Source organism: Drosophila sulfurigaster, chromosome 3, assembly GCF_023558435.1.
Source record: "Drosophila sulfurigaster albostrigata strain 15112-1811.04 chromosome 3, ASM2355843v2, whole genome shotgun sequence".
Taxonomy (NCBI): domain Eukaryota; kingdom Metazoa; phylum Arthropoda; class Insecta; order Diptera; family Drosophilidae; genus Drosophila; species Drosophila sulfurigaster.
The window spans coordinates 43,737,629-43,758,891 of record NC_084883.1 but is presented as its reverse complement, the minus strand read 5'-3'; the positions used below and the strand labels follow the sequence as shown (position 1 = coordinate 43,758,891).

The 21,263-nt window shown below is 39.2% G+C and overlaps 5 protein-coding genes across 7 annotated transcripts; 2 read left to right on the top strand and 3 right to left on the bottom strand.

Moving 5' to 3' along the window:
* Positions 1-1,189: 1,189 nt before the first annotated feature.
* Positions 1,190-3,593, bottom strand: LOC133846379 (E3 ubiquitin-protein ligase parkin). Its single transcript, XM_062281340.1, has 6 exons — positions 3,255-3,593; positions 2,991-3,183; positions 2,583-2,928; positions 2,081-2,525; positions 1,920-2,016; positions 1,190-1,471 (listed from the first exon to the last, which is right to left on the bottom strand). The coding sequence occupies exons 1-6, from the start codon at positions 3,507-3,509 to the stop codon at positions 1,362-1,364; spliced, it is 1,446 nt and encodes a 481-aa protein (XP_062137324.1). The 5' UTR covers positions 3,510-3,593; the 3' UTR covers positions 1,190-1,361.
* A 182-nt stretch (positions 3,594-3,775) lies between these two features.
* LOC133846383 (ADP-ribose glycohydrolase OARD1) lies at positions 3,776-4,693 on the top strand. The gene is made up of 3 exons (XM_062281347.1): positions 3,776-4,056; positions 4,111-4,285; positions 4,342-4,693. Exons 1-3 carry the CDS (start codon positions 3,929-3,931, stop codon positions 4,495-4,497), a joined length of 459 nt encoding a protein of 152 aa, XP_062137331.1. The 5' UTR covers positions 3,776-3,928; the 3' UTR covers positions 4,498-4,693.
* LOC133846382 (ADP-ribose glycohydrolase OARD1) lies at positions 4,431-11,517 on the bottom strand. The gene is made up of 3 exons (XM_062281346.1): positions 11,376-11,517; positions 5,354-5,685; positions 4,431-4,680 (listed from the first exon to the last, which is right to left on the bottom strand). Exons 1-3 carry the CDS (start codon positions 11,422-11,424, stop codon positions 4,531-4,533), a joined length of 531 nt encoding a protein of 176 aa, XP_062137330.1. The 5' UTR covers positions 11,425-11,517; the 3' UTR covers positions 4,431-4,530.
* Positions 6,057-11,515, bottom strand: LOC133846381 (uncharacterized). Its single transcript, XM_062281345.1, has 6 exons — positions 11,376-11,515; positions 9,099-9,194; positions 8,685-9,012; positions 6,756-6,923; positions 6,388-6,690; positions 6,057-6,326 (listed from the first exon to the last, which is right to left on the bottom strand). Exons 3-6 carry the CDS (start codon positions 8,988-8,990, stop codon positions 6,060-6,062), a joined length of 1,044 nt encoding a protein of 347 aa, XP_062137329.1. The 5' UTR covers positions 8,991-9,012; positions 9,099-9,194; positions 11,376-11,515; the 3' UTR covers positions 6,057-6,059.
* Positions 11,324-20,972, top strand: LOC133846380 (uncharacterized oxidoreductase YjmC). Of its 3 annotated transcripts, XM_062281344.1 has the most exons (4): positions 11,324-11,448; positions 12,094-12,347; positions 13,963-14,915; positions 14,966-15,228. In XM_062281344.1, exons 2-4 carry the CDS (start codon positions 12,125-12,127, stop codon positions 15,122-15,124), a joined length of 1,335 nt encoding a protein of 444 aa, XP_062137328.1. In that variant the 5' UTR covers positions 11,324-11,448; positions 12,094-12,124; the 3' UTR covers positions 15,125-15,228. The 3 variants fall into 3 exon arrangements, with proteins under 3 accessions (XP_062137328.1, XP_062137327.1, XP_062137326.1); XM_062281343.1 differs by lacking the exons at positions 11,324-11,448; positions 13,963-14,915; positions 14,966-15,228 and adding exons at positions 19,471-20,423; positions 20,483-20,972 and having other exon boundaries at positions 11,963-12,347; XM_062281342.1 differs by lacking the exon at positions 11,324-11,448 and having other exon boundaries at positions 11,980-12,347.
* The last annotated feature ends 291 nt before the right edge of the window (positions 20,973-21,263 follow it).

Here is a 21,263-nt window from a genome sequence, read left to right as displayed (position 1 = left end):
CTTTGCATGGTAAATGTCATTTGTAAATTTCATTTACTTTGCTTACGAATTAGAGCACAAAACAGAAACCGAACAAAAACAGAGAGCCTTGCCAAATGCGAGAGAGTGTGAGAGAGAGTAAAGAGGGAAAGGGAGCGAGAGCGAGTGCGCACAGCAAACAGACAAAGCGCTTGCTGGGGGTTTCCCTGGTTCAGTGCTGGTCATGTTATCAATGGGTATGTATGCGCCTGCTTTATTGATGTGCCCGGATCAACGATACTACAAACTATATATAGCATACATATCAGCGCAGAGTTTACACAGCGATAATTTGTGTTCAGTACATAATAGCTGCTTGACCGATAAGCAAAATCGATAAGCATAAAGTAATCTTCACTATCGCCGCAAAAGTAAACAGTCACACAAATGCACTGACACCTACACACACATACACACACAGACACCCACACATGCATTCAATACGCGCCATTAATATTGATTGAATCTGGGAGAGAGAGCGAAAGAGAGTGTGACAGCAAGAGAGCAGATCCAAAAACTGCGCACATGCTTACACTCTCTTTTACCGTTTTTGCGCTTTCTCTCGCTCTTGCTCTCACTGGATCCACGTGTTGTGTGTTTTGCGGTTTTCGCAGTCAACACACAGCAAAAGCCTCCAAAATATTGCGGGTGACAACAACGATGCGGCGGAATTGAAAACGAACTGAAAAAGAAAAACGTAAACAAAGCGTGCGCACGCAACGCTAGAACACAGTGGGGTAGGAATGGATGCAGTAGGTGGGCTGGGGTATGTTTTGGGTGTTCATGAGTGTTGGGGATAACCAGTTAGGCGCGCACAGTCAAGGGTGTTTTTGTTATTGATTCTGTAGACGAGATACAGGGTGTGGGCCGCAAGGCAGTTAGGAGAATCCCTAAGGACTAGATGACCTAAACTCATGGAAAATGTTGCAATTTTCATGAGCGTAACAAAAGTTATAAATATAGAATACAGAGAAATGTTGAAATGTAAAATTTAACGTTGCAGCAGAAAGGTAAGAATATCCATTTTAATGGATGTAATATTTAATATTAAAATTCCGAGTTGTAGAATCCTATACGACAACAATTGATTTAAGCCTTCATATAAATCTGAAAAGAAATCCTAATATTTTATATTAATATCCCTCTCCCAAGAATCCAATAAGATCAATACTCGAGCTGCTCTTGTGTTTATTAACAATTTTACAAATTTAACTTGTAGTTACTTTAACAGTCTTTCGTACAGGCAAAAAACGTTTTACAGAATAGTCAACAACATAAATGAAAGATAAAATCAAGTTATTTCTACTTGCATTATCATCTTTAAGCCAATGCGAATGCTTCGCTTAACCAAACCAATGGGCACCCATGCAGTCACGCGTCCATTCCGTTTGACAGACCCAACACCATTCGAAGCCGCAGCCAGCGCGTGTGCAGACCATGTGCATGCAGCCACCTGTGAGACATACATAAAATCGAAACGAATCGAATTTCAGAATACATAAGAATTGATGCTGTAACATGTAACAAAGTTACAACAGAGTGTGATCGACTGCAATATATCTGCTACTACTTGTTATGGAATATTAAATATTACAAAAATTACAAAGCTAGATATTATTAATTACCAAACTTTTTTAAAGAATTCAACTTAAAATGGATATTTCTAAAAAAAAGAAGATATATTGTATTGTAAAGTTACATCTAAGACTTGAATTTTGTAATATTCTCGCAAACGAAAAGACGATTGACTAACTTCTAACAATAATTCTTATAGGTAGCACATCCTATCTAGATCTAGCTCTTACAGTCTCTGAGTTAAACGAATGTCGACATGTTACATGTAGCATCGTATACTTGATGCAATCTATTGTCTTTCAAGCTAAAATATCCCTCTTGCTTACCATCACGTTCCGTGGGCGTGCGACATTTTGGACAGGGTTTGGTGCTGACTTTGATGGTCACATTGCTGGCCTCCTCCCAACGGGCTTCGGCAGCGCGCTGTCAGATAAACGATACGTATTGGATTTATGCAATCAACACAACAAGGACTCAAGTTACTCACATTGGGATCCACCGTGTAATCACATGACTTTGGAGCATTGCCAGCGGCACCCTCGGGCAAGCATTCGCCAATGTGATAACCTTGCAGGCAATTGCGACAGAAGACATAGCCACAGCCGCTCTGGCAGGTGACCTTGCGGCAATCAGGCTCCACCAACAGCCCCATGCCACAGCCCGGCTGTGGACAGAGCACGCCGCCAGCCTGCAGCACAAACTCTTCGGTGGCAAAGCGCTGATAGCGTTCGTATTCTTCGCGTGACAACAGCTTAAAGTGATGAATTTCCTCGATGAAAGAATGCTCACAACCAGCGGGGCAAGGCAACGTATAACCAAAATCTGGATGCGGCATAAATTGGCGTTCGCTGAGACGAGAGCGACAATAGTCGCGGAAGCAATCGATGCAGGTGACGTGCTGTGAGGCGCAAGTAAAGACCAGAACCGTTTCACTAGAAAATACAACGCAATAAATAACTGGAAATAGTTAAAGAGAAGTCTGTGAATACCTCACATCGGTGCAGGCCAAACAGGGCACATCCTTGATGTTGTTCTTAATCAAATTTAAGGGGACTGCGAAATCCTTTTCACCGCCTGAAACATGTTCGGCACACTTGAAATAGAACTCAGCATAAGGCAAATCACCAGCTTCGTTGTCCACGCACGCAATCTCAAGGCTCTCACAATGTCCGCGAATGCGTCTCGGCTTTAGCACATCATCCCAGCACTCGGGATCCCGATGTACAGTGAAGGCGCCGCCTTTGCATAGAGCACATCGCACACGCAGTTTTCCCTTACAGAGCTTCTCGCATTGTCCGCAATGGACAAAAAAATGCGCCTTGGCTCGTACACGCTCTATGAGAGATTAGATTAGAAAACTTTTCAACAAAATTGATTAGAGCTAAACTATAGCTCACCTTCGTCGGTAATGTTGAGACGCTCCTCGCTTTCCAGCTGCAGATCGAGCAACGTTTCATTGAGTGGCTTCGATGGCTGCTCTTCCACCACACTGGGTTCCTCCTCCACCAATGTGCTGGACTGACGCTCTCTCTGCAGTGGCGGACGCAATCGTATCGCATGCAACACACTCTGCTGTCCCAGATCACATTGCTAGATCACAGGGCAGCAAACTGATTGCAGTTTAGCTATAATTCTGCGGGTATTTTGCAATTTGCATTTACCTCAATGGTGGTCGCATCGCTGAGCTCCTTGCCGGCAAATATGATCTTCACCTCCTCTGGCTGCAAACCCAGCTGTGGAGCTACCAGTTCCTTGACGTTCTTGATGTCCCACTGAGGCTCCAAGTTGACCGACAACGTGCGTCCCGTGTTTGTTTTCACATAGATGCTTAGTGTGTGCGTTAGCTTTCCACCAATTTGCAAAAGCTCCAGCATTTTGCGTATGATTGCAGCAACAAATTTGAAAATAAAACTCATTTATATATTGAGCACTAATAAAAAAAACATTATCTAAATTCTTAAGAGCTTTATCAAAGCTGTTTTATTTGTTGTAGTGTGACCATAAGCAAAATTTCAAAAATATACGTTTAAATACCGTTAGTATATACTTCATTACACTAATTACCGAATATAACGAAATAATTGCACACCTACGCTAAGGGCCTTGAAAGATCTTTGCAATTAGCTCAATAAGAAAAGCAATGCTAAAATTTAAATACAATGCAGTCGATTCTTATACATTACTGCAACTCACTCATTTTGCAGCACTCCCCAAATCAGCTGTTGTGACACTTTGCCGGTTTTGCCATTCGCTTGTCAACGTTAATGTGTGCTTTCGCGCGGCAATATTGGAAAACAAATTTGAGCAACTTGTTTATTTTAAAATAAAAAAGTAAATGAAAATGTCAAATTCAGTCATAAAGGAAATCAACGGCGACTTATTTAGCGCTGGCGCTGAATATTCAATGTGCCATTGTGTGGCCGCTGACTTGCGTATGGGCAAAGGAATTGCTGTTAAATTTCGGTAAGCTCAATGTAAGTGATTCTTACTTGAATTAATTTTTTCGTTTGCTGGCAGCAACAAATTTGGTCAAATAGCTGCATTGCAGCAGCAAAATGTGAAACCTGGAGGCGTGGCCATATTGCAGTATCAAGGACGCTACATTTACAATCTGATTACCAAACAGAGGAGCTGGGGCAAGCCGACATATCAATTGCTCCACAGCTCGTTGAGCGCCATGCGCGAGCATATGGTAAGTGCATCCCTATCATATATAATGATATATTATACCAATATCCCCACCCTCAGCTAAAGCATAATGTGGAGAAGTTGGCGTTGCCTCGCATCGGTTGCGGTTTGGACGGACTTAATTGGATCAATGTAAAAGACATGCTGCGTGAGATTTTTGAGGCTGACGCCGTTGAGCTTGTTGTGTATAATTATGTGCCAGGCACTACAACATAATAAAGAGGCAGTATAATTAATTTTAAGAGATTTCTATTGCGGCGGTACGTAGTTGTAAACAACAATTTCCACCTGCTCCTTGCCAAAGACCTGCTCGAGCAATGCGCTGACTTTGTCCCACTCCAGGCCATCGATGCCACAGCCAATGCGCGGAATGGCCAGCTTATCAATCTGGTTCTTAAGCTGCAAAAGAAATTTAAATTAAAAATTCATATTAAGAAAATACTGTCTGCATTCTGATAATAGTTTCGAACTTAAAATTAGAAGAGACGCAACACAAAAAGAAATTGAAGTTAACAAGTTTATAATTTGCATAACAAGTGTAAATGAATTTACCTTTTCTATTAGCACTGCTTCGACTGCGAGTTTGAAAGTGAAAATGCTTACGTTATATGTTAAATAAGGAATGAGTATTTCATTTAGAACATTTGCGCGGAAAACAAATTCCACTTTAGTATTTATATTGCCAGTGTGAAAGAATTTATTAGCTGGTCTTTTAGTTACGTTAAACATAGATCTTTTATTTTAAAATTTAAAATCATGAGCTTAGCGAAGCTTAGTAGAGTTGTAAGAAAATCTGGATTGTACTCACTGGATTTTGTTTAATTTTAATGTTATTTGCATTGCTTAAACTCGATTGAGACAAGAATGAAAGAATACTCTATAAGTTATGGAATTTGTTTAGCAAGTGTGAAAGAATTTTGCAGCAGGCGTTTTACCTATTTTATTAGCAACCACTTAAGCTGAGAGCTATAAGATTAAATGCGTTCAACATTTAAAAATAAACCAAGCGTTTGTTATGTTTAAAAATTAGCAAATTCTAGATAAAGATATTGTACAACAGAATCAAGTTTACCATATGCTCACGCATCTGCTCCAGCGATGACTGCAGAGAGTCATAAGTTGGTTTGCCCCAGCTCTGTGGCTTGGTCACTAGATAATAGATGTAACGTTGATCATCCTTGAGCACAGCAACTTCACCGCTTCCTGCATTCTGAGCACGTAGTTCATCCACTTTCCCATAGACTTCCTTGAACTTGACTGCAATGCCGGCGCCCATGGCAAGATCGGCGCCAACGCAATGCGCCAGCGAATGCGTCTTGGGGGCCGAGAAGAGATCTCCATCGACCTCGCTGAACTTGTAGCTGCCAGCCATGACGAAAGCGCGACGAAATGTGGCGCGCAGATCTAAAAGTTTTGGAGAATACATGAGTAAATTACGACGATTGAGTTTAGTTACTAGCTAGCTTAGTTGTAGACTTAATATAATTATTTCAAAAGAATTTACTAGTATTAAAGAAAGAAATTATAATTGTTTAGATTAAATACTTGTCAGCCAAAAAGCTGGTGTCTTTTATTCGCTTTACATGGTACACATAAATTACATAAATATCCATAAATATCAACATTATATGTCTTTATACTGTGCTCTAAACTCTTACAAAACTATATTAAGTGTGGGGTGCGTGCATCAAACCCAACCCGCAGAGTGTCGTTATAAATAATTATCGTTGCATATATACAATATAATAAGAATGTTGAATCCTTCTTTCTCCTCCCGCTTAGAAGGGCGTCTTCTCTCTGTAGAGCGAGGAGCGGGAAGAGCTAACGCTGCGCGGCAAGTGCATCAGTTTCATGTGATGACACGTGGGACACATCACCTTGATGGTATCCCGATCCATGCTGGGCGGCTCATAAAAGAAGGCAATGATATCGACGCTGTCGCTGACAAAGACCAACTCCAACAAGCTGCGAACACGCAGCCAATCCAGACGATCGATGCCGCAACCGAGACGTGGTATGGCCAACTTGCTGACTCCATTCTCACGCTAAGGAAGGAGAGAAGAGCAGTATTTAGAGACGGATTACAGCCCTTAAACAATGGCTTACCATATGCTCACGCATGGCCAGCAGCGCATAGTAAAGTGCTGTGTAGGTGCACTTCTCATGCGCTCGCTCCTTGGTCACCAGATTGTAGATGAAGCGTCCGCCTTGCTCGAGTACAGCGACATTTCCGGTGTGCTTTTGCTGTTTCTTCAGGTCATCCACATGGCCAAACTTGCAGCGGAACTGCAAATTGATGCCGGCACACATGGCAAAGTCAGCGCTAACCGAATGCACGAGCGCAAAGTTTTCCGGTGCGCTAAACAAATTTCCCTTGGCCTCGGTAATCTGACACTTGGGGGAAATGAGCTGTCAATGCGATGTGAGACGTGAGATTAACAATAATTCGCAAAATTTTGTATTGTATTACTCACCTCTTTGGAGATGTCGTCATGCTCACAGACCAGTATCTCGATGGGATACTCGCTGTGTGCAAAGATCTGCTGCATAATGCGCTTCACTTGCTTCCAATCGAGGCCATCGTTGTCATGGTTGCCACAGCAGATTCGTGGCATGGCCACTTTGGTGATTTCATGATTGCGCTGCGAAATAAAAAACACATGCAAAACATATTTGATTAATTAGGCTAGCAAACAGTGCGTATACGCGATGTTGAGTGACGTATACGTTATCAAATGTAAATATATTTCTCTTTATTTAACGAAATGTTTTCTCTAAATTAATTAAAAAATCTTTTCAGTCAAAGATAACTGCTGTCAACAATCATATGTTTACATATTTGTTTAATTAATGACAAGCGACAATCAAGATGAAACGAACGGATTGAATTCTATATGCAAATAAATTTAGCTCTCAAGAATGTAATTCAATTTAATTACAATAAATATTTTCAGTCACTTGTTGATCCCAACAAAAGATAACTAATTTCAGCTCATGTTACAGATTTACTAACCAACTCAAAATGAATGTGAATTTTGTTTAACAAACTTTTCGCAATTTCGTTAGAAAGTGATTTAGCTGAACAGCTTGAAATTCCAATCAAGATTTCACATACAAGTGATGCCGCAGATAATCAGATACAACTATAGCCAACATCAGCACAAACACTGCGATGCACAATGAGATAATATCGCTTTCATTTTCAGTAATGAATCTTGAGATGCTTAGCATTAGCTCCATCATCGCACTATCTTTGGGTGCTGCTGGAGTGTTGTTGATCAAGTGCAAATCTGGTTCATCAGCTTGATCCCCTCGCTCCAAGTTGTTAATCAAGTGATTGCTTCGCTTTGTTGTGCGTTCTTGCAAACACGATGATAACGGCTTATTCCCGTTTGTCTCGGCCATTATCTTGAGCGAAAAACTTAATTGATTTTAGGTTCTACAATAAATTTCCTGTTTCGTCGACTACCTTGTTTGGGATAATAACAATTGGGGAAAGGGTAGAGTTGATTTCATAGACTGGGTGAGACCCTTTACTTTTTATAGTTGATTAATTTAGAGGTTGTTCCTTAAATATGGATTTATTTTGTTCATGATATTATAGATGATCTAATGGGCTATGTGAAACCCTTTTGATTTTTCTAAGTAAATGATTTTAAGGTTCTACAATTTGCTTAGACGACCAACTTACTACTAATTTTTGTATGTCGAGAAATGGATGGTTTATATTAATGACTGTAGTATACCTTATCTTACACTCGTATACTTTGTGATACCTTTTACGTTTTGTCGTTGACTTTTTTTAAGATACTACAATAAATAAATTTTCTGTTTCGGGGATCACATTGTTTAAGATGTTCTCCAACTTTCTGCTAGTTTTAGCATGCTGAGAAAGATGGGGTTATTCTTATTGACTTTGGTATACCCTGTATCTTACACTCTTATATTACTATTATTACTATTATGAGACCTTTTAGTTATTGTGACAGTTTTTTAAGACTCTTCAATAAATTTATTTTCTGTTGCAAGAATAACCGTGTTTGGAATATTATATCTCATTCAGATCATACTGACTTCATACTAACTTGCTAGTAGTCTTATCAACTGTATGAGATCGCATACTTTATCTGTTTATATGATTTTAAATTTGATTTAAAGTTCTTCAAAGAATTTCCGACAGACTTGTTAACAATTTTTATCATGAGGAGAGATTTTATAGACTCCGTTAGACCCTGTACCGTATTTTTTTAAATTTAGTTCAGCACTGAATGAAAGATTGGCAAAATTCGAAATTAAGCACAATTCCATTGCATCTAGCCGTTCTTTCCGGTTATAAATAATCAAGCGCATCACTTTTCAGATACGATCTGTAGTCGTGAATTGAAAATGGCACGCTTACTTACCATATGCTCCCGGAGGCAAATTAGTGCCGCTTGGACATCGTCGTAAGTGCTCGCAGCATAGAGATTCGACTTGGTCACCAGATAGTAAACAAATCGTGCATTGTGCTCCAGCACAACGCAATTGCCGCTGCTCACCCGCCGCCGACGCAGCTCATCCACATCCCCAAAGATGAGAGCAAACTGCCAAGCAAGTGTTCCTCGGACTGCACTGAAAGATGACTCAACGGCATGAGCGAGTGCATAGCTTTTGGGGGCTTGGAAGAGATCGAGTTTCGATTCGATGATTTTCACGTTCGTGCTGGCCATAATTGTTGGCGTAATTTGTTAACTGCAATTAAGTGAAATTATTTTGTGCCAGTGTCTGAATTTTGATTATCAACTGTTTTTTTGTTTTCGTTTTATTTTGATACTTACACGCAAACGCGGAAACTTTCACGAGGCCAAACACCGAAAACACTTTGAAAACTTTTGCAGTTTAGTTCTTTTTTTTTTGTTTTTTGTTAGCCAGGGCTAAAACAGTTGCCAGAAGAACAGCGCCAAAAACGCAAAAAAAAAAAAAATTAAAACCACATCCACCAAACCAAATGTGAAAAACAAAAGTAATTAGCAAAACGTTGCGTTTCGCCGCTTCACTCGATTGGTTATTGTTGTTAGCACACAAAGTTACCACAGTTAGTAGCTAGTTATTTGTTGCTTGTTTGTTTGTTGTTGTTGTTTTCTTCTCTTTGGGCTTATCCCCCTCTCTTGTGCCCTGACTTGAATTATTAATCAATTGACTCGCTTAACAGCTGCGTGGCGCTGTTCGTTGTTCACAGTTTGTTGCCTGTTGTCTCGTCGACTGTCTCCGCCGGCGTTCTGCACTCGAATGCGAAGAATGCGCTGAGCGTGCCAAGCGAAAGCCCAACTCAGTCCAGCAGCAATATTGTCGGCCCCAATTGGGGCTTTTCGGATGACAACTCTGACTCAGCATTGTTGCTGTTCTACTATAATATGCCATCATTCTGCCGCTGCCTTCGCCTTCGCCGTTGATGATGATGATGATGACATATGATTGCCTGCGTATGTTTGAGTGTAAACTTTATATATATGCATATGTATTTGTGTGTTTGTTATCGTTTGTTTGTTTTGTTATTTGCTGTTAATTTATTGTTTTTGCCCCGGGAGCCAAGAATGAAATTATTCCAAAAATGTGCGCGTCGTTGAGATTCCTTAACAGTTATGCCCTTTTGCTGGGCGATCGTAAAACTACACGTCGCTGAGCTGAGCCGATAAACGAACTACAACCATATTGATAGAGCATTTTGTGCCTATGCGTAGGCGATACGTCTACCTCTATCTCGTCGTTCGACGTCGCTGCTGTCAACCGTAATCAGTGGCATGTGCTAATAGGGGCACTCAGGCGAGTACTCGAATACACTTCGAATCACTCACTGCTCACAACTTGCGACCCGTTGACATTTGTTTATTTGCATAAGTGTGTATAACAAATGTGACTTAAATAATTATGAATATAATGGTGCAGGTGAAATTAAATATTAGCATACAGCGCATACAAATTACTATATTAAGTTAGAATAGCGCGAAAGCTACAAACATCAACAACACTAACAACAATAGCAACGACGACAACATCAACAATGACGCATACGCTTTTTTTGGCTCGATTTTTGCAAGTTCAAAGTTTTGACAGTTGGCGCGTAAGTTTTCGTGTGTGGGCGTTTTGCAGCACTGACTAGACGCTGGTAATGGGGACAGATGTGCGAAAGCAATGCGAATGCCAGTGTGCCAGCTATTGAACTTATGTATGCACACTATTATGTGTGTAGTTTTTATTAATTAATTGTTTTTTAATATTATATTATTGCTAAAAGATAAAAAAGTAATTTGGCACAATATTCAAATTTCCTACGCCAAGTTTACATTTTCACGCATTGGGGTTCATTTCTTGGCTAAGGGTGCTAAACGGCAGCTTTGCAACACTGCCCACAAATATAAACAAATGAAATTGCTTTTTCGCATAAACAATGTGTGCGAAGACAGCAGCAACAAAAAATGATTGCACAATTAACTTCAACAAATTGCACATAAGTGTTTTCTTATTAATTAGCAATTGTTCTCCCACAAGTGCAATTGCCTGTTGACAAAGCGCCAAGGTCGAGTTTGTTTTCAAGCACGCCCTTTCTCTTTTTCTCCTTCACAAATTAGATGGTTGACTTCCACGCATTTCTACGCAAGGCGGGAATACTCCAATTGGATTTGATTTAAATTACACTATTCATTCTTTCAATTGAGCAGTCGACGACGCAGCGCCAAGAGGAAAAGCGATAGCTACGTAAGCGTCGGTGTCGGTGTTGGTGTCGCCTCCCAACGAAACGTCTCTGCCTTAGTTCATGGCAGTTCAACTTGGCGCTCCGACGACAACGCACAGCGACAGAGAGAGGCGAACAAAACGAATACAAGCGCCAAATAAAATAAAATAGAAAAATATATAAAATCGAAATATACGCATACGCTTTCGTAGATTTTTGCGCTTGTGCCGATTGATGTTGTTGTTGTTGTTGTGCTTTCGTTTTTCTTGTTGTTAATATTACTGACTGTAGCGTCTCGCAAATTACATAAATAGTTGTTTGCGTGCAAATCTTAAACTAGTTGCGATTTGTAGTCTATTGTGTTCATATTATAATACTTTACGTAGTATCTGTGTTAGTTGTGTTGTTGCTTGACGGCGCGCTATAAACATTCGTCTTCTATTTTATACGTTTGGGTAATTATCGTTTGTTATTATGATTATTATGGTTATACGACGCGTTAAAAGCCTCCCGAAATAAAATCACAAACTACGAAACGCGCTCTCCTCTATCTACAGACAGACAGAGTTAAAACGTTCTGAAACACACGCGGTCAGCGAAATAACTAAAAAGTGCAAGGCAAAAAAAGGCAGACAACAAAATCTTGTTGACAGCAGCAGCAACAGCAACAGCCACAGAGAAGCAGCGCAGCAAAGTCGACGACGACTGCGTCAGCTGTTTTAGTTGTTGCTGCCCTCCCTCCCCTTTGGATACATCGTTTCGCACGTTACGTAGCGCGTTGTCTTGTTGAATTACGTCGTGCTCGTCTTACGTAGCATTAACTAGTTTCTGTTTTTGGGCTTTGTTTTTGTGATCGTCGTCGTCGCGTTGTTGTTATTGATCTTTGTTTTTGTAGTTCAATTTAAGTGAGACACTCCGCGTCAGCTGACTAGAACCATGTGTGTGTGCAAAAACGCGAAGATAAACAAAGTAAACGTTACAACTATAACGAAATGTGGCCTTGAAAATAGTGTTGTAAAATAAATATAGTAGTTTAAATTTTGATAATGTTTTATTTCATTACTCATACTTTTGGCATTTTCTACTAAAATTGTTAATAGTGGTATTCAGGTGGCGTTTAATATCAACTCGATGGCTTCGTTGACATTGTGCTGCTCGCGTCGTGCGCTCGTTGCCAACACCCACCACACCAAGGCGAATGGCAGCAGCACTTGGCGGCTAATGCACACACTTCAAAGGCGCCAACAACAATTACAACAATCCTGTGGGCGTCTGCGCGCAGCAGCAGCAGCAGCAACAACAACGACACGAACAGCGTTTGCAATTGAACCAAAAGTAAATGCAAATTGCAGCGGTAAGTTTGCGCTTTATTATGCTAATTAACGCGTGCAGCAATTGTTTATTATCTTTAGTGTTCTGATTTATATGCCTATCTCTGGGCTTCCTCTTCTCATGAGCTTGACAACCCTGTTCGAACTCGAACATTTCAAATTTCTTACCCGTTTCGCCATCTTTCTTATCGTCGCGAATCGTACGAAGCTAGCAAATTGTGAATTGTGTATTCCGCCCACGCAATGTCAGCCAAATTATATACGATATACACAACTCGTATACTTATATGTCCATCTATATAGATTTATAATTAAAACAAACGATTTTGCTATAAAATGAGGGAATATCGAACGTTGAATGCGCAACAAGTGGCAGTTTATTTTGTTTACATATAAAATCAATTTAAATATTTAAGGGGGCGTGCTTTACTTAATTAGGCAAAAATATTTTACAGCAGTCATTGCGCGATAAGTATAATAATCAGTGACGGCATGCAGTTGACTTCCCATCAAAAAATGTTGTTTAAAAGTGACTGATGTAATAAACACAGTTTAGTTATGTTAGGTATAGAATTTTGTTTTATAATAGCAATAGATAAGTTTTTACTACTCTTAATCATAATTTCTTAAAGATAAATAGCAAACAATAAATATATTTGCTCATATTTCATTCTCTTTCATCATTCAACGATTTTTTGAGTATTTCATAATAATTCATTATATTAGAAAATTCACATACTCATCTATAAATATAAAAAGTAATCCCTACATTTATTTATATCATATATCATTATAAAAGCACATAAACGTTGGGCGTCATCAAATATCGTTCATTTATTTGTATTATTTAACTCATCAGGGGTTCCATTCATTCATTGTTCCAGTTCGGACAAACATTACTAATGACAATTTGATTGCCTAATTGAAAGCGCATTAAATGAACACCATAAACACTTGTTCTCGGTGTTTGACAAGACTCCCCCCCAAATAATTGAAACCCGTTTTGCTTCAATTAACGTTTTATCATTTTTCCACACGAGTTGAAACAGTCGATGACAAATATTGTTTGATAAATATGGACAGATATATGTATATAGATTTCACCTGGTTATTATTTCATAACCTCAGGTGCGTAATAAACACCGTGTTAATCGATGAATCAAACAGCTTGAGTAAAGCTCACTGTGAGTTTATTGATTTTTTGTTCTATTTTTGTGGAGAACTCTCTGGAATAATTAGAACCAAGTTGTGCCTACTTAAGTTAAGCTTAGAATGCGGTTTTTGTCTGTTGTTTATTTTGAAATTCATTTCTCGTGTATTTGCAATTTATTTAAGTGACGTGTCATGTATCAATCTTTAATCTTTTTTATACAAAATATATCTATGGATGGTTTAAATAAGAATAACATTTTATTGATAGTTAAATACGGTGAATGTATTATTTTAGATTTATTTTTCGTGTCGTGTCACGAAGTTATTTTTAAAATTTTCGACTTACAATAGTGTAGAACGTGGATACTCTTCCATAGATTTCTGAATTCGTTTCAGTCAGTAATTTATTTTCGTGTCACGCGCTCATCTCTAAATTTTCTTTGTATAATATGCTTAGAGCTTCATCTTAAGGATACCTTTCCTTAGCCTTTCAACAACGTTGCAATACAACGGATGCCAAAAAGAAACCAAAGTTAGTCAGTATCAAGGAATCGCGTCGCTTTATGATCGATTGCTTCAAGGCTGTCTGTGTCCCCGAGGATCATGCGGTGGCTCAAGCTGAGCTCTTGGTGGGTGCGGACATTCGGGGTCACTTTAGTCACGGCATGAACCGCCTGGAGATGTATGTCAACGATCTGGCCACGAATGCAACCGATGGCAAGGCAGAGCCAGAAATACTCAGCGAAACCAAAGCCACAGCCTGGGTGGATGGTCATAATGGTCTTGGAGCTGTTGTGGGCAACTTTTGCATGGATCTGGCCATCGATAAGGCGTTCGATGTGGGCGTTGGTTGGGTGTGCGCCAAGGGATCCAATCATTATGGCATGTCTGGCTGGTATGTACTCAGGGCAATGGAAATGGGTCTCGTTGGCATGTCCATGACCAACACTTCGCCCTTGATGGCGCCCACGGGTGCAAAGAAGGCGGCACTGGGCACAAATCCACTCTCGATGGGCGCCAGCGCAGATAATTGTGATGGCTTTCTGCTGGATATGGCAACCACAGCGGTGGCTGTGGGCAAGATTGAGATGCAGCGCAGGAAGGCAGCTCCCATTCCAGCTGGTTGGGCCTTGGATCCCAATGGCAAGGTGACCACCGATGCCGAACTCGCCTTTAAGACTGGTTGCCTGATGCCTTTGGGTGGTGCTGAGGACACCTCTGGCTACAAGGGCTTTGGCCTGGGTGCCATGGTGGATATTCTGTCAGGTGTTATGGCGGGTGCCAAGTACTCCACGCAAGTGCGATCGTGGACGCATCACGGCGCAGACATTGAGGCTGATTTGGGTCACGTTTTCATTGCTGTCGATCCCAGTTGCTTTGCTCCTAACTTTGGCAAGCGTTTGAGTGATTTTAACAGTCGCCTCAGAGGAATAGAGAAAGTGAGTGAGTCTTGGTAATAATTACTTTTAATAAGGTTGATCCCTTTTAGGCTGATCCCTGCAAGCCTGTGCTTATAGCTGGTGATAAGGAGAAGAAGAACTTGGAAACAATAGAAGAAGCAGGTGGCATTGAGTATTTGGAGAATCAGCTGAAGACTTGCGAAGCTCTAGCCAAGAAATTGAAAATAAAACCACTCAAATTCCTGTGAAAAATTATACTTGTTAGTGTATGTCGATAATAGCAAAATCTCAAAAATCCGCTTAAATAATAGTTTTGTAAAAATTTATAATAAAGAGCAAATTTGTCAAGTTAAAGTATAAAATTTAGACTGCTTATAAAATAGATCATGTTATTTCTTAACTTGCAGAATATAATTGGTATATAAATAAATGGCGTAACCTTAAATTTTAGATTCATACATTCTTCAAAATTTTGGAAAATTTCATATATCATACTTCAATAATTCGACAAACTGCATAAACTTTGACTTTTTTTTAAATCCATGGTCTAAAAAGCTGAGCTAATAATTTGTACCTCGTTAAATGTACTTCAAGAGGCTTTAAACTTTATTGTTTATTTAATACAATAACAAAAATATTTACGATTTACAGCAGCTGTCAGAAAAAATACAAAAATTTAGAACATTGTAATAATATACGATTTTTTTTTATAATATTAGTTGTTGTACATATTATCAAGTTTAATATTTGGTTAAGAGAATAAAACAGCCATAAACAAAAATACAAAAAATTTCGAACATGGTAATATTTTACTTTTTCTTATAAGTTGAATAGATTATCAACTTTTATATTGGCCTAATAGAATAAATTAGAAATCTTTACGACCCTCTAGAAGATCTACAAAAAAAATACTGGACATGTTTATTGTTTCGATAAGGAAACCTCCCAATTTGCAGCTGATAAGATTAGGATTGTAAGGCTATCAGCTTTACTATTCGTTTATAGTACTTTTTGGTGTCTGGGCCAAAGTCATATTTGTGCAGCCATTAAAAAAAAGTTTCGCTTTCATTGTGTGAGGTCAGAACAGAACAGAACAGAACTTGCTGGACTGTGAGTCGAGTGGGTGTGGCTCATGTAAACAAGCTATAATTCCACGTAAATATTATGACAAATGTTCCGAGTAAACAGTGAAAAGCAGTCCCAATACACTTTATTACTGCTATCTCTGTATCTTTCCGTTACAATTAATCAATAGTGCGTAGTTATAACCCATCCCCGTGGCACAACATAATTAATTCATCCATCAATTGTTATTAAACTATTTCATTCATATCACATGCCTCAATTGAAGTTCAAGGTCATTAACAACAGCAACCACAACAAACACTCAACGCCAAGCGACGCGATTCAAAGCGATTCGACTTGCTGCCACTTCCCACACACACACAACTCACAACACAACACTTTATATACACAACACTTTCGAGAGTGTCGTTTGAAAACTTGGGCAACACAGTCACAGTCACCTCAATAAGTATACAAGTCACATGCATAATTTATGAACACGAGCACAGCATAGCGTACATATATTTTTAGGGGTATATGTTCTATATGTAAATATTTATATTGTATGTTGTATAGTCAGACTGCGAGCCCCCGAACATTGCGAACTAAAAACAGAAATCCGAAAACTAAATACCCTTGACTGCTAAGTATATATGTATTAAGGGTAATGATCTTTCGCGTCAAAATATCTAGAAATTTTAGAAATCTTTAGAATATCATTTCACAAATTCATCAAAAAGTGAGCAAAGAATGTAGTAAAAATATTTTTTGGTATTTTTGGGTTCATTACTATGACAAATCGATGTGAGTGATTGAAAGTGTTTTGATAATCAATGAATATTTACATAATAATGTTAGGGATTTTATATTATTATTCACAAATAATCTATTGGTTGACAAATGAATGCGGAATGATTAATAACTACCCTGATAAGAATAGAGAAGAAAAGCAGAGAAAGAAGAAAAAAATTAAAAGAATAGAAAATTAAAGAAAATAAAATAAAAAGAAAAAAATTATAGAAAATAAAGAATTAAAAGAATATTAAAAATAAAATTAAAAAATGAAAATATTCCACATTTTTCTATAATTTCATTAAAATTGTTTCTATTTTAATTAGTTGGAGTAAAGTGAAATCATTGCCCAGTAAATTATGAATGAATATTTTATAGTAAGAATCTTTAAAACTTGTTTTAAAATAATAATAAATCCAAGCTCAGACAGTAGTATGATTGATTGAATATAACTAAATGCGTATTAACATGTGTTGATGTAATTATACATAGTCGACTGACATTCGTGTGATATATTAATGAGAGATGATTTATAATACTAAAAGTTAACTGAAAATTATTCAATCCTTATTTAGGAATTATTTAAGAGATACTCGTAATAATTTTATATTTATAGTATGTTAGTGGGTTTTAAATTATAATAATAAACAAAATGATAATTATTCAATCCCAATTTAGGAATTATTAGAAACTAAGTAAATAGACTGATATAATTTAGATGTATAAATGTATTATATGTACGTAAATGGTATTTTTTTAGAAGTGAAGGTTATAAATTATAATTAAAGTAAGATAAAAATTCCTTAATCCTAATCCAGGCATTATTTGGGATGTAAATAGAGATTGCGAGTTTTTTTCAAATTCCAAAACGTGGGATATAGTAATGATAGATTGATTATAATACTAAAGGTAAAGTGAGAACTATTCAATGCTAACTTGGGAGTTTTTTTTTAGAAAAATTCAATTAGACTGATGAGATGTGTCAATATACTATTTACTGTATATTCTTAGTAATGAAGGTTATAAACAGCGTTGCCAATTTAGCTATTTCCCCGCTAGATCTGACGGTTTTCAAAAGCAAAATGCGGGATAAATTGAAAACTAGCGGCTAGCGGGAATTATAGCTATTTGCAAAACAAAACTGATGGAACTTTAGTTTTTTAAAAACATCTGGTACCTTTGTGTATTTTTGTGTTTTACTACGCCACACTTTAAAACCTTGCAGTATTTTTGCATTGCAATGGTAAAAAACATCGATATGCCAAAAGATCTTTGCATTTTTATCGATTTATAGTTTTTACTAGTTTTATACTCTATATACATGACCATCTGGATATTTCACAATTTCCAAAACGATCATGTGAAGCAGTTAAAATGCCCAAGATTTATAAACTAAAACCGCGACATGCTTGGTTGCAAGACCCCTTCTTTAAGAATTGGTTGCATCTAGATGCAGCCGATGATCAAAAATGCTTTTGAAAATATTGCAAATGCACCATTAATGCGAATCTTGGTGATTTGCACGCACATGCCAAGACAAACAACCATAAGTCTTCGTCATCTGCGTTTTCACAGACGAAAAAAATAACGTTCGTTCCGACTGTCTCTGAAAAAACCTGCCAGCAAGAGGCGGCATTGTCTATTCATTGGTCAGCCCCATTGACCATTTGGGATAGTTGTGCGGGTACAAATTTCAAGAACAAACTGCACCAGAATAGGACATGATTGACGAAATTTACTAATCAAAAATACTTAATAAAAAAATCAAATTAATAAAAATATTGTTTTACTAACGTAGCTTTATATTTTGGCTATCATCCTAATTGTCTGGCGGTTTCTAGCGTTTTTCATATGTTACTTTAGCTATTTTATGAGCAGAAAAATTGGCAACACTGGTTATAAATTGCTTATAATAAGAAACGTGGGATACAAATTCTTTGATCCTAATTTAGGTATTTTTTTGAGACGAATACAAATAAAATGTATCTGCAAATGAATTCCAAAACGTGGGGATCCTAAATGATATGCTAATGCTGTCCGGACTTGTTTATATCTTATTAACCCAGAAAGACGGGTCTAATCGAACCTGCCAAACGTGCGTTGCCAAAAATTCGACTAGTTACACGCGCCATAGCATAAAGAGATTGTGTGAGTGTGTGTGTTCGCGTAGTTTCCATATCATCGACAGGCAATAGAGGCACACACACTCACACACACTAATACAGTGACATAACCTGCTGTAGAGCTGATAAGTATTCGGTAAACACGCTCCCTCTTCCTCTCTCTCGCGATCAGTTTTCTTCTCGCTCTCACTCTTTTGCTTTTGCTGGCAAATAAGTACGATATGAGAAATTTCAAGTTTGCCAAAAAAACAAAATACGACATAACAATTATAAAATACTCTAGAGCCCAAGTGTTTACCCGCGTCTCTCGCTCTTCCTCTCCCTCTTCCTCTTTGTTTCTCCCTCTTTGCTGTTTCCAACGGGCACTGACGTAGTGTGTGTGTGTGTGTTTGAGTGTGTGTGAGCATTTGCTAGATTAATTATTAGACAGGCGAGTCGTCGTCGTAGTCGTCGAGGGCCAAGCTCCAGGCCGACAAAAAGCAGTCGCAAACTCGCCGCGAATCTGAACGTACGCAAAACGTTCCCGCTCCCATAAGTGTTCCTATTCGCTGTTCCCACTCACCGTTCAAGTACTCGTATCTCAAGGAACTCTTTTTGCTGTTGCTCTGTTTTAGACTTTGCCATCGCCAGACGAAACATGTCGAGTTCCAGTTCCCCTAATCTCGTCGCGGTTGCCGAATCACGCCGCTTCATGATCGACTGCTTCAAGGCCGTCAATGTGCCCGAGGCACATGCCATTGCCCAGGCTGATCTGCTGGTGGCCGCCGATTATCGTGGTCACTTCAGTCACGGCATGAATCGTCTCGAGATGTACATCAATGATCTGGCTATCAACTCAACTGACGGCGCCGCTGAGCCTCAAATACTCAAGGAAACCCCTTCGACTGCTTGGGTCGATGGTCGCAACGGTCTTGGAGCTGTTGTGGGCAACTTTTGCATGGATCTGGCCATCAAGAAGGCCAAGAATGTGGGCGTTGGTTGGGTGTGCGCCAAGGGATCCAATCATTATGGCATGGCTGGCTGGTATGCCATGCATGCCATGGAACAGGGTCTCGTCGGCATGTCCATGACCAACACATCGCCTCTGATGGCTCCAACGGGTGCCAAGGAAGCAGCTCTGGGCACCAATCCCCTCTCGCTCGGTGCTCCAGCTGGCAATGGTGATAAGTTCCTGCTTGACATGGCCACCACGGCGGTGGCTGTGGGCAAGATTGAGATTCAGCGCAGGAAGGGCGCTCCACTGCCCGATGGCTGGGCGCAGGATCCCGAAGGCAAGGTCACGAACGATGCCGAGTTGGGTTTCTCCACTGGCTGCCTGATGCCTCTGGGTGGCTCTGAGCTGACCTCTGGCTACAAGGGCTTTGGCCTGGGTGCCATGGTGGATATTCTCTCCGGTGTCATGTCGGGTGCCAAGTACTCCACACAGGTGCGCAAGTGGACGCATGCGGGCGCCAACTCGGCGGCTGATCTGGGACAGGTTTTCATTGCTGTCGATCCCAATTGCTTTGCTCCCGACTTTGAGGATCGCATGAGCGACTTTAACTCGCGTCTGCGTGGCGTCACACCCGTAAGAAATACAACAAATCTTCTCTTATAAGATCTGCTCTAAACTTATCTTCTTTACAGACCGATCCTAGCAAACCTGTGCTGCTCGCTGGTGATAAGGAGGGCAACAACATGAAGGCTGTGGACGCAGCTGGAGGCATTCAGTATCTGGAGAATCAGTTGAAGACCTGCACCGCTTTGGCCGAGAAGCTGAAGATCAAGCCACTCAGCTTCATTTGAAGAGGAAGCGGGAATTTGGAGCCAAGCTCATCTAATTTTCTGCTGCCCGCTCTTTGTTCTTCGCTCTTCGCTCTTCTTCATGCCATACACACAATGAAGCAGCTGCTGCATTTCGCTTGACCAAAGGACTTTGATTAGTGCCTAAGTTTAAACATTTAAAATCCCCTTTACAAATTAGTTAACAAAAACAAAGCAATGTCTTATGCAAATTTGTGTTTTGCACGCAACCCAAATTCTAAATTGTCGTCGTCGAGTTTTGTATATGTGTTTTTTACACCTAGAACCAAGATATCAGAACATTTAATAAATTTATAGCTTTAAAATGAATTTGAAAACAAAAAATGTCCTCTCTAGTTTATTTGGTGGATGAGGTAGTATGTAGAAATCGAAAACATACAGTTCCTTCAGTATATTGCAGGATTATCGATTATACGAAAACTTAACTCATGAAGGACTGATGGATTCTATAATTATTAGCTCTTAGCTTGGATACTTCGAGTTTTTTCCAACTTATACATATTTTGAAATATTATACAGACTTTGCTCTGCCGATAAATCTAGAGATTGTTTTATTTTAATATTTTGGGACCACAGAAATGCTGTCTAAAAACTTTATTTGTAA